Source organism: Toxorhynchites rutilus, chromosome 2 (genome assembly GCF_029784135.1).
Source record: "Toxorhynchites rutilus septentrionalis strain SRP chromosome 2, ASM2978413v1, whole genome shotgun sequence".
Classification (NCBI taxonomy): domain Eukaryota; kingdom Metazoa; phylum Arthropoda; class Insecta; order Diptera; family Culicidae; genus Toxorhynchites; species Toxorhynchites rutilus.
This window is the reverse complement of record NC_073745.1, coordinates 246,532,374-246,545,906: the sequence shown is the minus strand read 5'-3', so window position 1 is coordinate 246,545,906 and position 13,533 is coordinate 246,532,374. Positions and strand designations below refer to the sequence as shown.

The 13,533-nt window shown below is 37.7% G+C and overlaps 1 protein-coding gene across 1 annotated transcript; it reads left to right on the top strand.

Annotated features, from left to right (window-relative positions):
- The first annotated feature begins 5,981 nt into the window (after window positions 1-5,981).
- Window positions 5,982-7,090, top strand: LOC129769092 (selenoprotein F). The gene is made up of 3 exons (XM_055771114.1): window positions 5,982-6,169; window positions 6,233-6,348; window positions 6,404-7,090. Exons 1-3 carry the CDS (start codon window positions 6,065-6,067, stop codon window positions 6,738-6,740), a joined length of 558 nt encoding a protein of 185 aa, XP_055627089.1. The 5' UTR covers window positions 5,982-6,064; the 3' UTR covers window positions 6,741-7,090.
- Window positions 7,091-13,533: the final 6,443 nt, after the last annotated feature.

The following is a 13,533-nucleotide window of genomic DNA, read 5'->3' as shown; positions in this document are numbered from 1 at the left end:
GAGCCTGTGAGCATGTGGTCATAGATAGATTCGTCACTATAAAGATGAGCTTTGACTGTACTTGGTATTAATCGAATAAACAAATTTTCATAGAAGCTTCTGCATATACAGTAAGTTACCTATAATTCAAAATATGGAGGCGCCACTCATTGTCGCATTGGAGGCGATTGTGACCTTTAATTGGACATTCATGATGACAATGATACAGTGTCGACGTCTGGTATCGACTTTCAATGTGGGTCCATAATTTGGGTCCTAAACTCGATGTTTACAAAAATGTTCTAAGTCCAATTATTCGTGACGCATTGCAGGTCTGTCCAATGCGCTAAATGTTCAATTAGAGGTAACTTACTGTATTTACCGCAGCCTACATATGATAAACTGGGTGATGGGGATAGAATCAAATTGACTGTCAAGGAAAATCCAATAGAAATGTCAAAAAGAATCCGATAATCAGGGCCCTGTTGCATAATTTCACTAATAATATTAGTCTTGTAACTTGTAGATTCCTGTGGCATAATGAATCTAGAAATAAAGGGTGTGTCACATCAAATCACGGAAAAAACGCTGTAGAAATTTAATTTTTAGGAATTATATCTTCAGCTTTCGCTTATAGTCAGATAAGAGTGTATAGATCACGTTGGCCATGCTTCACTGTCAATTTTTCGTAAATTTGGAAAAATGTCGTCGAACGAAAAAGAGCGTCGTGAATTAATTCTGCGCACTCATTTCGAGAATCCGGAGTTGTCACATCGGGACATCGGTAAGATGCTGGGAATCGTCCAATCCACGGTCAGCAGAGTACTAAAACGATACTTCGAGAACCTAACCATCGACAGGCAGGTGAAGAACGGCAAAATGGATGCTCCGTCAGTGAAAAAGATCACAAGCGCGTAGTTAAGCAGTTTAGACGTGATCCGAAAAGTTCGGTCCGGGATGTCGCCAATAAGCTGAATTTGTCAAGTTCATTCGTCCAGCGGACCAAGCAGCGGGAGGGCCTGCGTGCATACAAGGTTAAGGAAGGCTCCTAACCGCGACGAAAGGCAAAACATGGTGGGGAAGACGCGAGCCCGGAAGCTGTACACCGAAATGCTGACGAAGCCGCATTGCCTGGTAATGGACGACGAAACCTACGTCAAAGCGGACATTCGTCTGCTGCCGGGCCTGTTGTTCTTCTCCGCAGAGGACAAATTCAGCGTTCCGGAAGAGATTCGCAAGCAGAAACTATCCAAGTTTGCCAAAAAGTACATTGTGTGGCAAGCGATCTGCTCTTGCGGAAAGCGGAGCGCCCCCTTCGTGATGACCGGCACGGTAAACGGGCAGGTTTACCTTAAGGAGTGCCTACAGAAGCGCTTACTACCACAATTGAAGCAGCACGAGGGCCCGACCATCTTCTGGCCGGATCTCGCTTCGTGCCACTATTCAAAGGACGTGTTGGAGTGGTACGAAGCCAACGGGGTCACCTTCGTGCCAAAGGAAATGAACCCGCCCAACGCGCCGGAGCTTCGCCCAATAGAGAAATATTGGGCGATTATGAAGCAGGCCCTCCGGAAGAACCCAAAAGTTGTCAAACCGGAGGCGAACTTCAAGAGAAAATGGATTTCTGTTCAAAAAAAACTACAACGTTGTACAGAACCTTATGGACGGGGTAAAGAGGAAGGTGCGAGCATACGGGCTTGGGCTCGAAGTATGAATAAAAAAAATGCCAAAAGTTGTTTAATAGTTTTTATTTTACTGTCTAAAATTTTCAAAAGGATCGGTCTACTGGGCGAATTTCTACAGCGTTTTTTCCGTGATGCAATTTGATGTGACACACCCTTTACGTATCTACAAGCCTAATGTTAGTTGTTTACACTAATATTATTACAAGTTCGTTTTTTTCAATGATCGAATTTGTTTGAATTTTTCGAGTAGGGAAATATACCGTTCCAAAGTTTTGGATGAATCGAGTAACGAAAAAAGTTGTTTTATATAAATAAAAAGGCCGTAGAAGGAAATATTACGCACCGAAAATAAATTTCACTTTTCATCATAAAGCTGATTTTCGCAGCGATTCGGATGACTCCTGTGAATGTAGAGCAAATTTTTCATTGAGGCGCACTCAAGTCACGCCAATTATTATGCAACTCAAAATATCAGAACTTGTAGCTTCCAAACTTTTAACTTGTAACTTGTAACTAATGTTGGGCCTGATTCTCGAATACACTTCACGGTGGAAACGAAATAAACGGCACGCCATTGAACTACGTTTTACGAGTTAGTGAAGTGTCGAAGATAATAATGAGTTTTCAGGCAGAGTGAGCACTTTTCAAATAAAAAAATCATTAATGAAAATTAACTTCTTCGTATCAAACTGGTATTCAATGTAAGTGCAAAACTTTGTTTTCTTCATGTGATATAATAATCTCATACAAAAATTTCATCTGAAGATAATTTGATATTATAATGATAAGTTTAGTGGGAAACTAATCTCGTATCCAGATGTCGACACCGTACCGTTGTCATCGCGGATACGTTTCATTCCGTTTCCACCGTGAGGTGTATTCAAAGTGTATTCGAGAATCAGGCCCGTTATGAAGCTGATTATGCAACAGGACCCAGGAGAGGAAAAAAGTGTTACTTTTTCATAATTGGCGATCTAACGCAAAACGTAAACGATCGGTGAGACATCTGGATTTTGTTTTTGAACTAAGCAAATGATGATAAGGTAACCTAAAACTAAAAAACTAATAACGTATATTTTACTTCCGGTATTTCGAAGGTAGTTCTCACATGTAGGAAACATGCATTTTTCAACTTGTTTTTGATTTTGCTATAGAATTTTCTGTTTTGATTCAACCATTGTCAACATTTATACAATTTACACTACTGAAAGAGGTATGAAAATAACATGTTATATATAAAATTGAGTAGAATTAAATTTCTTACAAACTAATCGCATTCAAATAATCTTTTACGACTATAACCTTGTGATTTATGGAAATAACTATAAGCCTTCCATAAACTAACATTGCAAAATTTAAAACCATCATCACTTTCACCGCAGTGCCGCCTAGGTGTAGATTTGTACGTTAGATCGCCAATAATCCACTACATAAAGAAAATTTTAAAAAAATCTCTAAAATGGAATATAATTCAATTTTACTTCTCGCCAAGTTGTATATTCTGTTATTCTGTACACTAAAATTCTCGCCTGATTTTTTAAAAAGTTCAATCTAACATTTTCGTCAACACGACGGAAACGAAGCTGAAGACCGGAAAATTATTCCGCGAATTGTCTTCAAAGGTATCGATCTTTACCACTACTTTCACCACTGGCAGTGATAAAATCGGCCTGATTCTGCGTGGAGTGTGAGGTGAGATGACGATTGTCACTTATGTCACGCGATTCCACCAGGCGTATGCCGTGAGAAAAATCACTTGAATGAACTCTCACCGTATTCCCGCTCTCAAATACACGTGACGATTGTCACATGAACTGGGATTTCTAGGTGACAATCGTCGACATGTCTTGAGGTGTCGACAGCGCATAAAAACAAATGAAAAATGGAAGAGGAGAGAGTGTCTTTTTGGGTCGTATAGAATCGATAGTAATGGTATTGTATGTATCAATAAGTTCAATTTATCTTCAATTTTCACAGTACGAGCGACAAATTGCAAGTAGTTTGTTTTTTTTTGTGAAAGCGGTAGTGAATCTGTTATCCCTCAATCGGACGAATAAGCACACCGGAATTATTTCCATTTCATGAAATCTATTTATTTTCTCTAAAATATATCTATCAAATGGATCTTGTGTTTCATCTATTTAGCCGCGATTCATCGTCACCGAACTGCGTATCTATTTCAGAAGCCGTGGTATACGCCGGAGCCGGAGCTATAGCAACAATTCAACGCTGAGAGCGCAGAGAGCAGCAGCAACTAGGACCAAAACAAACAAAAATGTTGAACTTTACAGAATACAATCACCCGTTTCACTAAATCTAAATCAGATACCTGCAAATTCGGCAGAATGTCCTGATACACAACGAAATTTTTATGCTAACAACAGGCCAAGTTAAATCAGATCTATAGATACGGCACTGACTGTAGTAAAACAAATACCTGACCTCTCTGAGCGAAACAAATAAAATTCTGAGATGCCAGATGTTTTTTCTCAAATATATGCGATAAAAAATTGTTTATCATATGGAATCAATAATGTTTTGTCACTATTTTAATCAACCTGCAGCAGGAATAAAAGATTGTGACAAAAGTTAAATGTCTGCAAATTCGTGAACATATGTGCGAATGTGGCATCTCTGATCAGATTTGGCAATCAGCAGAATGAACGCCTTAGCACTTGTTGTTCATCCTCTCACATACATAAAATGAACCTCTCACGGCATCCGACACGACTGTAGGAATAGAGTGAGGAGAGTTGCGTGATGGTAATGTGACAATTGTCATCTCACCTCACACGCCGCGTAGAATCAGGCCGAATAACTCTGAAAACCAATCGTAACTATTGTATCGTGATTATAGCTTAAAGCTGAAGCCTCGGAGCGAAAAATATTTCATTAAACGTTTTGACTACACGCGTTTGCACGATAAGATTTTTAAATTAACTACTAAGCCACAATCCAAATATCAGCACATCTGACAGCATGCTGAGAAAAGACAGCCTTGTCCGTTCATACAGTGTGAGCTGCTGACGAGAAACTAGATACTACAGCATTGGCTTACCAGGGATGCCAGATGATTTTTCAAATGTCCATCAAATAGTCAGAAACAGTAATAAGGTCCGAATTTGAAAGATGATTGATCCTAAATCGACTTCTCTATTGGCAGTATTCGTCTCAGGTTTTCAATTGCATTTATTTTATTTAGTTGCAGTTTTATCGCGAAATACACGCTGACCGTGTATAAAAATACTTTGGGCTGAATTTCTTCGAACTGAAGGTACTATCCGGAAAAGCAGAAAGGGCGAAAGGATTTGGGCCAGGAATTGGATGTAAGGAACAGGAGTAACAAATAAAATCTTGAAGGAACTTTACGATGATGATCCTCTAGAGTACATAGCAGTGTTGAGAAAAACACCTCAATTAGTGGAAACACTGTTGGATTTCATTGGACCAAAAATACAACGACAAGATACACTCATGAGGGATGCTATACCTGCAAGAGTGAAATGAAAAAAAGGACATTGATGTGTCTTGCTTCTGGAATATCGTTCAGATAATTGTCGATAATCTTTAGAATCTCGAAAGCATTCATAGCTAAGATAATTCCGGAAGTATGTGATGCTATAAGTAACAACCTAAAAGACTTTTTACAATTTTATTTATTTCGCCTTGCCAGCAGCTTCTTGTACCAATTTATGAAATAAAAATGATAGTAGATTTGCAGGTGGAATAAATACGTTAAATGCGTCAAAAATTAAAATAATGAATGAAAATGTACTTTTTGAAATCGAATATGTATTCTGTTTTTTAGAACAATACTTTCTTTGCAAATTGTGAGTGAATTTTGAATGAAAATCGTGCCTGATAATGATTCTATATTAGAAATTCTCAAGAAAACTATCTCAAAAATAAAGCGTGCCCCGCCAGCGTGCAAAACAAAATAACAACGATTTCGTTTAGAAACTATGAGAGTTTTATTTGTTTTTCCAATAATTTTCAAGTCTATAAATATCTTCGCATATTTTCAAATATCTTGAAAATAGAGACATTTCTTTACATTTGGCATCCCTGATTTGAACGCTAAATTCTGTTTTTCACGTTTTGAGGGATGCAAGTGCGAGTGAATTCAAAAAATTTTGAAGTAGCTCGCACACCGGATTACACATGACACTAACTGGCATGATGTGTTCACACGGTGTGAGTAGCTGCACTGCAGTAACTGACTAGACCGACTCGTATGCTTACTCGCACCGTCTCAACCCGGCTTTAAGGATGTTAAGATCAAAAAGTCGGAAATCCGGCAACACTGTACAAACTCGGTTTTTGTTTCCTTCATCCTCGAAGTGTTGTAAAAGTCAAAGTCAGAAAAACATCTGTGGTATACGTGTTTTTCAGATTGTTGAATGTTTGTTGATCGGTTTGCAGCATCATTACTTTTGAAGGAGATAAAAGGAACTATAATGTACCGATTAAGTCTAGTGTTAATATCGTTGATGGTTGTGTTCTGCGTAAGTATGTTCCTACTCAACATAATATGAATCCTATTAATCGTGCTCCTCGCACTCACACAGGGGCAAACAATTGCTGAATTCACGTTAGAAGACTGCCGGGAACTCGGGTTCCTTAAATCCCAACTGTTCTGTTCATCCTGCTCCAGCCTAGGCGATTATGGCCTTGATGAGTTGAAGTATTTAATTCTGAAACATAAACAAACAACCATAATTTAACTCGTTCCATTTCAGAGACCACTGCCGCGAGTGCTGCCAAAAAGATGCGGATAACGACAGTAAACTGAAGGTCTATCCGAAAGCGGTGCTGGAAGTGTGTACCTGTAAGTTTGGAGCCTACCCCCAGATTCAGGCATTCATCAAGAGTGACCGTCCGTTGAAGTTCCCGAACTTGACTATAAAATACGTCCGTGGTTTGGATCCAATTGTAAAGCTAATGGACGAAGCTGGCAATGTGAAAGAGACACTTTCTATCAACAAATGGAACACCGATACGGTGCAGGAGTTTTTCGAAACACGACTAACCAAAGTTACGGATGACGATGATTATCTTAGAACGAATAGGGTGTAATGTGAAATTTGGTTGACATAAAAATTTTAATTACAATTTTTTAATTGTTTTCAAGCTCATTCAAAATTCGACAATTCAAAACGCAAATACAGTAATCGTTCGCTAACTGGTCTGTGTTTTAACTGGGCGAACGTTAACTGGTCCTTGGACCAGTTAAAAACTATGGATGGGTTATACCTATGATATAACCGCAAGGTTGACGTAGGACTGCCGTTGGCTTAGTAATCAATTGTATTTCTTCAATTAGCAATAATGTCACCTCGGATGATCCTCATTGGGTACGATATCACCGCTGCGCAGTGCTATCTTTTGTGTATTGATTAAAATAGCGGAACAATGAAACTATTTACGAATTCAATTGCAAACAAATCTCAATTTAAGTTAATTCATGCATTATGGTAGTAGTTATCACAGCAAATAGTTATCAACATTTTGCCTAATCATCAAACGGTATGCGTAGAAGTTCAGTGAGCTGGTGACATGAAGGGATATCTTCCAATGCAGTCTTGAATAATCGAGCCAAAGCGTTGCATTTGTACTCGCTTTTGTAGACCGTGATAGCAAAAAGAATTCTGGAGTGTAGAAATGTTTGGGGGTATAAAAGTATTGCCGACTTGAATGTATCTGCAATGCCGATTCTCCCAACTTCTTGGTTTCGGAATCTGTATTGGGGAAACACATTCCAGTTTGCAAAAATGCAAGCGAGTACAAAAGTACTCGTAGTTTGCACCTTTCCCCAGGCTTCATGGGTTTGAAGTCTGTGTTAGGAAAACATTCCAATTTGCAAAAACGCAAACGAGTACGAAAGTCCCCACTGCTTGCATCTAAATTTCTATGCCGATTTCCACAGGCTCCATGGTTTTGAAGTCTGTGTTAGGGAAACATTCCAATTTCCCGGAACGCAAGCGAGAACAAAAGCACCCGCAGCTTACATCTAATTTGCTACACTGATGTCCACAGGCTCCATGGTTTAAAAGTCTGTGTTAGGGAAACATCCATCCATTCCAGCGATCGTACCTGAATCGTTGCGCAATCGTAACTGAGTGGATTTCCGAGCGGCACTCGCTTATATACCGATTGGTATGATTTCAATAGCCTGTTTTGAAAGCAATTTTAGGGCTATTGAAACAAGTTTTTGGATCAAAAAGCAACAAGCATATAACGCGTAGACATTTTATCTTTCGAATGAAGTATTTATCATACCATTTCGTTCAGTTGTTTAGGAGCTATAAACGCTCAAAATCTCGTTCTCGGGCGTAACGCTTTCGTTTTCGAAATTTTGAACTTACACCCTAGTATAGAAATGAAAGACGTAGTCCTACGTCAAAAGCAGAATTTCGTAAACAATCGACGCCATATTCAAATGGAAGATTTGCTGTGAGGGGCATTCGAATGTAATTTGAAATGTTATGAAAATTGACATTATTTTCGCATGACAAAAACATTGATTGAATTACAGAAAAATAATTTCCTCAAATGATATTTTATATCTGTTGTCACAGAAGAGAAGAGAAGTGTAAAAAGCTAGAACATCTGCACCTCTCTCATGAGAAGCGAAAGTTCTACCGGAAACTCAATGCATCCCGAAAAGACTTCGTGCCACGAGCCTTTCATACAATGCGTCTAAAATCAAATACATGCTGGCTTCCAGATCCGAACACAACAGGGTCCGATTATGCAGTAGTGTAGTGATCGACGGCGATGAGTTCGAGGTAGTGGATCAATTTGTCCACCTTGGCTCAGTGGTAACGTATGACAATGATACCAGCCGCGAGATACGGAAACGGGTTATCAATGGGAGTTGTACCTTCTATGGTCTACAGAGAAACTTAAGGAACTTAAGGAACAGACTTAGCAATAGTTCAAAATGTTCCCCCAGTTTAGATCTAGTTTGGTAGTTTGCACTCACGGGAATTACGATAACCTCCGGATGATACTTAGAACTGTGTTTCTGGTGTTGTTGTAGTCCGGGAGATTGTCTTAATTGTTCTCAATACCTTCAAACTCAGCATTCGATCGCAATTTCCACTACGACGCGTGCATCCGCACTACGATGGATCAGCATCCGAACAACAGTTGTACGTTCTCGAAAACGTTTCAGGACATCATACACTGTCGGTAAAATCATTTTCAACGAATTAGTTTCTGATTAACGACGGATTTTTAATGTGGGTATTCATGAAAGTGGTGTTTCCGAAAAAAAATGTAATGCCAAATGTCTTAAACTTGCATGAAACCACGGCAGTGGAACTTCATACAAATCACTCGTCGAAAAGTGTCTCCTTTTTCACCGCTTGTTTACATCGACGAATATATTTTTTTCCACTATGTTTCGTAGGAGAGTGTATGCATACTGACAGATTTCTACTACGAGGTGTCCAATGAAGGATGAAAGGTGGGAATGTTTATGTTTATATTAAATATGATTTATTGTACGATTTAATTGAATGCATAAAAGTTGTCAACAAAACTGGAGTTAAGCACATTTTTAAATTTGAACAAATATTGATAAGAGATTCCCAGCAATTCTTGATGTTTATTGCGTGATTTGGTTACTGTATAAGTTGTTTGAAGCGAAGGTTTAATGTAATGATTTTATTTTGAGGATTATATTCACAAACATACAAGTATGATTAATATAAATTGCATGTATATGATGCGCCTAGCCAGCCCATACATACAAACGTGGAGGCGATATACATACATCCTAGAAAAATGAAATCGTATAATTATCGTTTATATTACATCATATACCCCATATACATGTATATGGCCTCCAATTTCATATGAATATGCCAGTTATACATATCATACAAGTAATGTGTCTTGGATGTATGTATATCGCCTCCAATTTTTTACGTAGGACTACGTCTTACATTATGACCAATATGACCATTATGACCAATTAGTGTATTATTCTCGCAAATGCACAAAATGATCGCTTCTCGAAATGATTCTACAAAACTACGCAAGCCATTAAACCTTTTCAGGGTCCCCGGAACTTTTTACTAAAGAGTTATTTATGAAATTTCGACGAATTCGCAAAATAATATTCTAAATGATAAACCATCAAATTTCAAAAGAAAAAACGATTGCGTAGTCCTACGTTCTAAGCGGTCGTGTATCGGATATAACCATTTCTATATAAATTTTGCGATATTTCCACTGAAGCACAATAAACAATCAGAAATGACGTATCCGATTGCAACTCTTTCGTATCATATGTAAGAGCTTTAAATGCCCTAGAATCCTATTTCAGATAGCCGTACGAGATAGCTGCGGTAATCCAAACAACCAGAGTTCAAATCCCATCGGAGCAATTTTATAACCGTCGCCACCACTCATATCAAACATTTATATCCCTAAAAGTCAATTGATTAATTATTATTTCTACAAACATAAATGTTTATAAAGGTTCTATGTACATACAAAAATGGTGATTCCCCGGGCCGAACATTTTACTTCAATATTTTCCGCCATTTTTTTATGGCAGTGATGAATCGTATATTCGTATAACAACAGACTTATTATGTTATTAGGTATTGCCTAATAACCTTGCATGTACAGTAAGTTACCTTTAATTCGACATTTAGTTAATTGGACAAACCTGTAATGGGACACACATAATTGGACATTTTCATCTCTAATTGGATATTTTGTAAACATCGAGTTTGGTACCCAAAGTATGGCCCCAGATTGAAAGTCGCCACCAGACGTCGACAATACGACCACTATAATCGTGAATGTCCAATTACAAGCCAATCACCTCTAATGGGACACTGAGTAGTATATGTATATGCTATTTGGGCGCATCATATACCACCCAAAATATCAGATATTCGATGATCTATATACGATAGTTATACGATTTAATGTTTGCTGGGTTGGTATACTTGGCAGCTTGGTTTGTCAAGTTCATAATCTCATGTTTACAGTTTTGAGTTAAATGCAATTGAATGACTAGGTTGAACTAATTTTTTTGTCATTTTGCTTATCAGAACGCAAAAGACCGGCAAACAGATAATCTTTCGTTCTTAAAAGTTAAAAATAAAAAAAGCAACTTTAACTTTCACTTTTCTTGAAATCGGAAATATTCGGACTTTTAAACGTGATATTCCAAACACACATGTATTTCCAAAAATCTATAATAATTATTATAATTATCAAGAACGTTTTCCGCTATTCGTTTTTTTTTGGTTGTCTATAGTAAATCGTATATACGCATGACAATAGTCGTACTAGATGCATGTATAAGTCATATATTCATCCATCCAATCATCGTGAATACTGTTGCAAGTGGAAAATAAATGTGTGTTCGTTGCTTATGATGCGAACATAAATAACAATATAATACAGTAATTTAAATTTAATACGACATACCATTACCGAGGTACCATTCAGTGTCGCCGAGGAGACGCCCCCGAACTTGATGTTTACAAAAATGTCAAATTAAACGTGTCACATTACAGGTCTGTCCAATAATCTAAACGTCGCATTAAATGTAACTTACTGTATATATAAACAATATTTATTCCCAGCTGTTTTGAGGTATCTCGCACAAATTGACAATATCATTCAGTTGTCAGTGCAAGTCGGTGCAATTTTTAGAGTGTAAAAAAAGTTCACTGTTTACATAAAAGCAACCTCGAATCGGTCCCACTTTTTTGCTTGAAGTTACTATCCCCTGATGAAACGTCGAGATCTACTGTCATCTCGAAATGGTTTTTTTTTCTGTCAATAATCGACACTCTGAGTCTTTTTAACGTAGGACTACGTCTTTCATTTCTGTCGTTATTATTTCTTAAATTCGTCAGTTATTACGGTTTCATGAAATTATCTATCACTGTATCACTGAAAGCATTTGTGCGTAGTTCAACAAAAATCTGATTATCGATCTTGGAAAGACCAAGGATTTAAACATCAAGTGTAGGAAACACGGATTATTTCGTGATCCATCCGTAACAGACGGAACGCGAAACACGAGAAAACTCGTGAGCGGTCCTTAATATGTCAATTTTGATTATTTTATTAGAACTCTTCAACATAAAAGGGAAGAAATGTTTTTACCTAATGAGGTGCAAAAAATGGGGGTACTATGAATAGTCGACGGTGACAGATGATTTTTGCTGAATCGTGAAATGTCGACATCTGCCAATCAAATATTGTTTACAAGTCATTGAGTTTTGTACAACTAGTTTAACTTTTACTGCGCTGAAAATGACGAGTTTCGTTTCAAATAAGCATCACTTGCGAATAGATTTTGTAGGGAACGGTTTGGACGATTAAAAAGTGGTGATTATGGTGTTAAAGTCAAATAGTTTCCGGATCCTTTGGTCCGTTTAAAGCGAGGTGTTGTATAAAAACATCCAGATTATGCAACTAGACACGAGTCGATAATAGTTCATCATGACAACGCTCGTCCTCATGTTACTGTTCATGTTAAAAACTATTTGGAAAACCCGCTTTATAGCCCAGACCTAGCCCCTTCCGATTTCCATTTGTTTCAACGGATGCAGAACGCATTGAATGGAATACGCTTTACTACAGAACAGGGTATCAAAAATTGGCTGGTTCCTGACTTCAAAATATGAACCCTATTTTCGCAACTCCGCCTGCGAATGACGGATCTCTATTGTAGCATGTCCGAGAATGAACCTATTTAGAACCAAGGGTCCAGAGTGTCCAAAACCCGTACGGAGGATGGTTGTAATAGAAGAAAGAACAAATAAACCCCTAAATCATAAACTCCCCCCGCTTTGAAAAATATATCGTCTATTCGAGGAATATTAATGGGGTTTCTCAGTGACCTTCTCAGGAAAAATTTGAAATGTTATACGTGCGATGAATAAGTGAGTTTGAGTTTTCTCAGTCACCTTCTCAGGTCAGAATGGATACTATTTTTGAAATCTTGTTTCGCCGAATAGTTGAGAGTTCGCGTTTTCAGAATCACACACTCACCACAGTGAATCCTGATTCATCTTACCCATTACCACAACAAATTTTCTTTCGTGATAATCGCAAGCAAATCACGTTATAGGGGCGACGCTTCGCAAATATCATACTAACATTCCTTCCCTTTCCCTGGTGACTGTAAGGACGAGTTCGACGTCGTTATTGGTCTATCAAGGAGAGCAACTACAAAGTGTACAGTCTACCCAAGCTCAAGCTCAAAAGATGAACGCTTCTCGACGCAATCCTGTGGGAAAAAGGAGTGGCTAGCGATGGCCAACACATTGAATAATGTTTTAATTCTCATATATATATATATATATATATATATATATATATATATATATATATATATATATATATATATATATATATATATATATATATATATATATATATATATATATATATATATATATATATATATATATATATATATATATATATATATATAAATGTCGTGTCACGATGTTCGTGGTCGAACTCCTTCGAAACGGCTCAACCGATTTTGATGAAATTATGCACAAAAAACTTGATAGGCATGAGAGTAGGTCGTAATCTATATATGATACCGCTGGGATACCGATTACCATATATTAGGGTGGTCCTACGCAGAAATATTTTTATGTGAATAAATTTTTTTTTCAATTTGGTTCAAACCATATAAATAACTCCAAATTATAACCTTCATCGCCTGTTTTCAATCGCGATTTGAGTATGTTTGTATAAACAATTCACGAAAATTTGACCATCGTTCGGCTTCAACGAACTTTCATCCACACATGCGCTACTTGCTACTCAATTCGTCTAAAGCCAGGCGCATCGCCGAAGAGCTGAAAGTCTT

Coding starts and splice junctions, on each gene's coding strand:
- LOC129769092 (XM_055771114.1), top strand. CDS start 6,065: ATGTTTGTTGATCGGTTTGCAGCATCATTACTTTTGAAGGAGATAAAA. Junction 6,170..6,232: donor CGTTGATGGTTGTGTTCTGC/GTAAGTATGTTC, acceptor GCACTCACACAG/GGGCAAACAATTGCTGAATT. Junction 6,349..6,403: donor TATGGCCTTGATGAGTTGAA/GTATTTAATTCT, acceptor GTTCCATTTCAG/AGACCACTGCCGCGAGTGCT.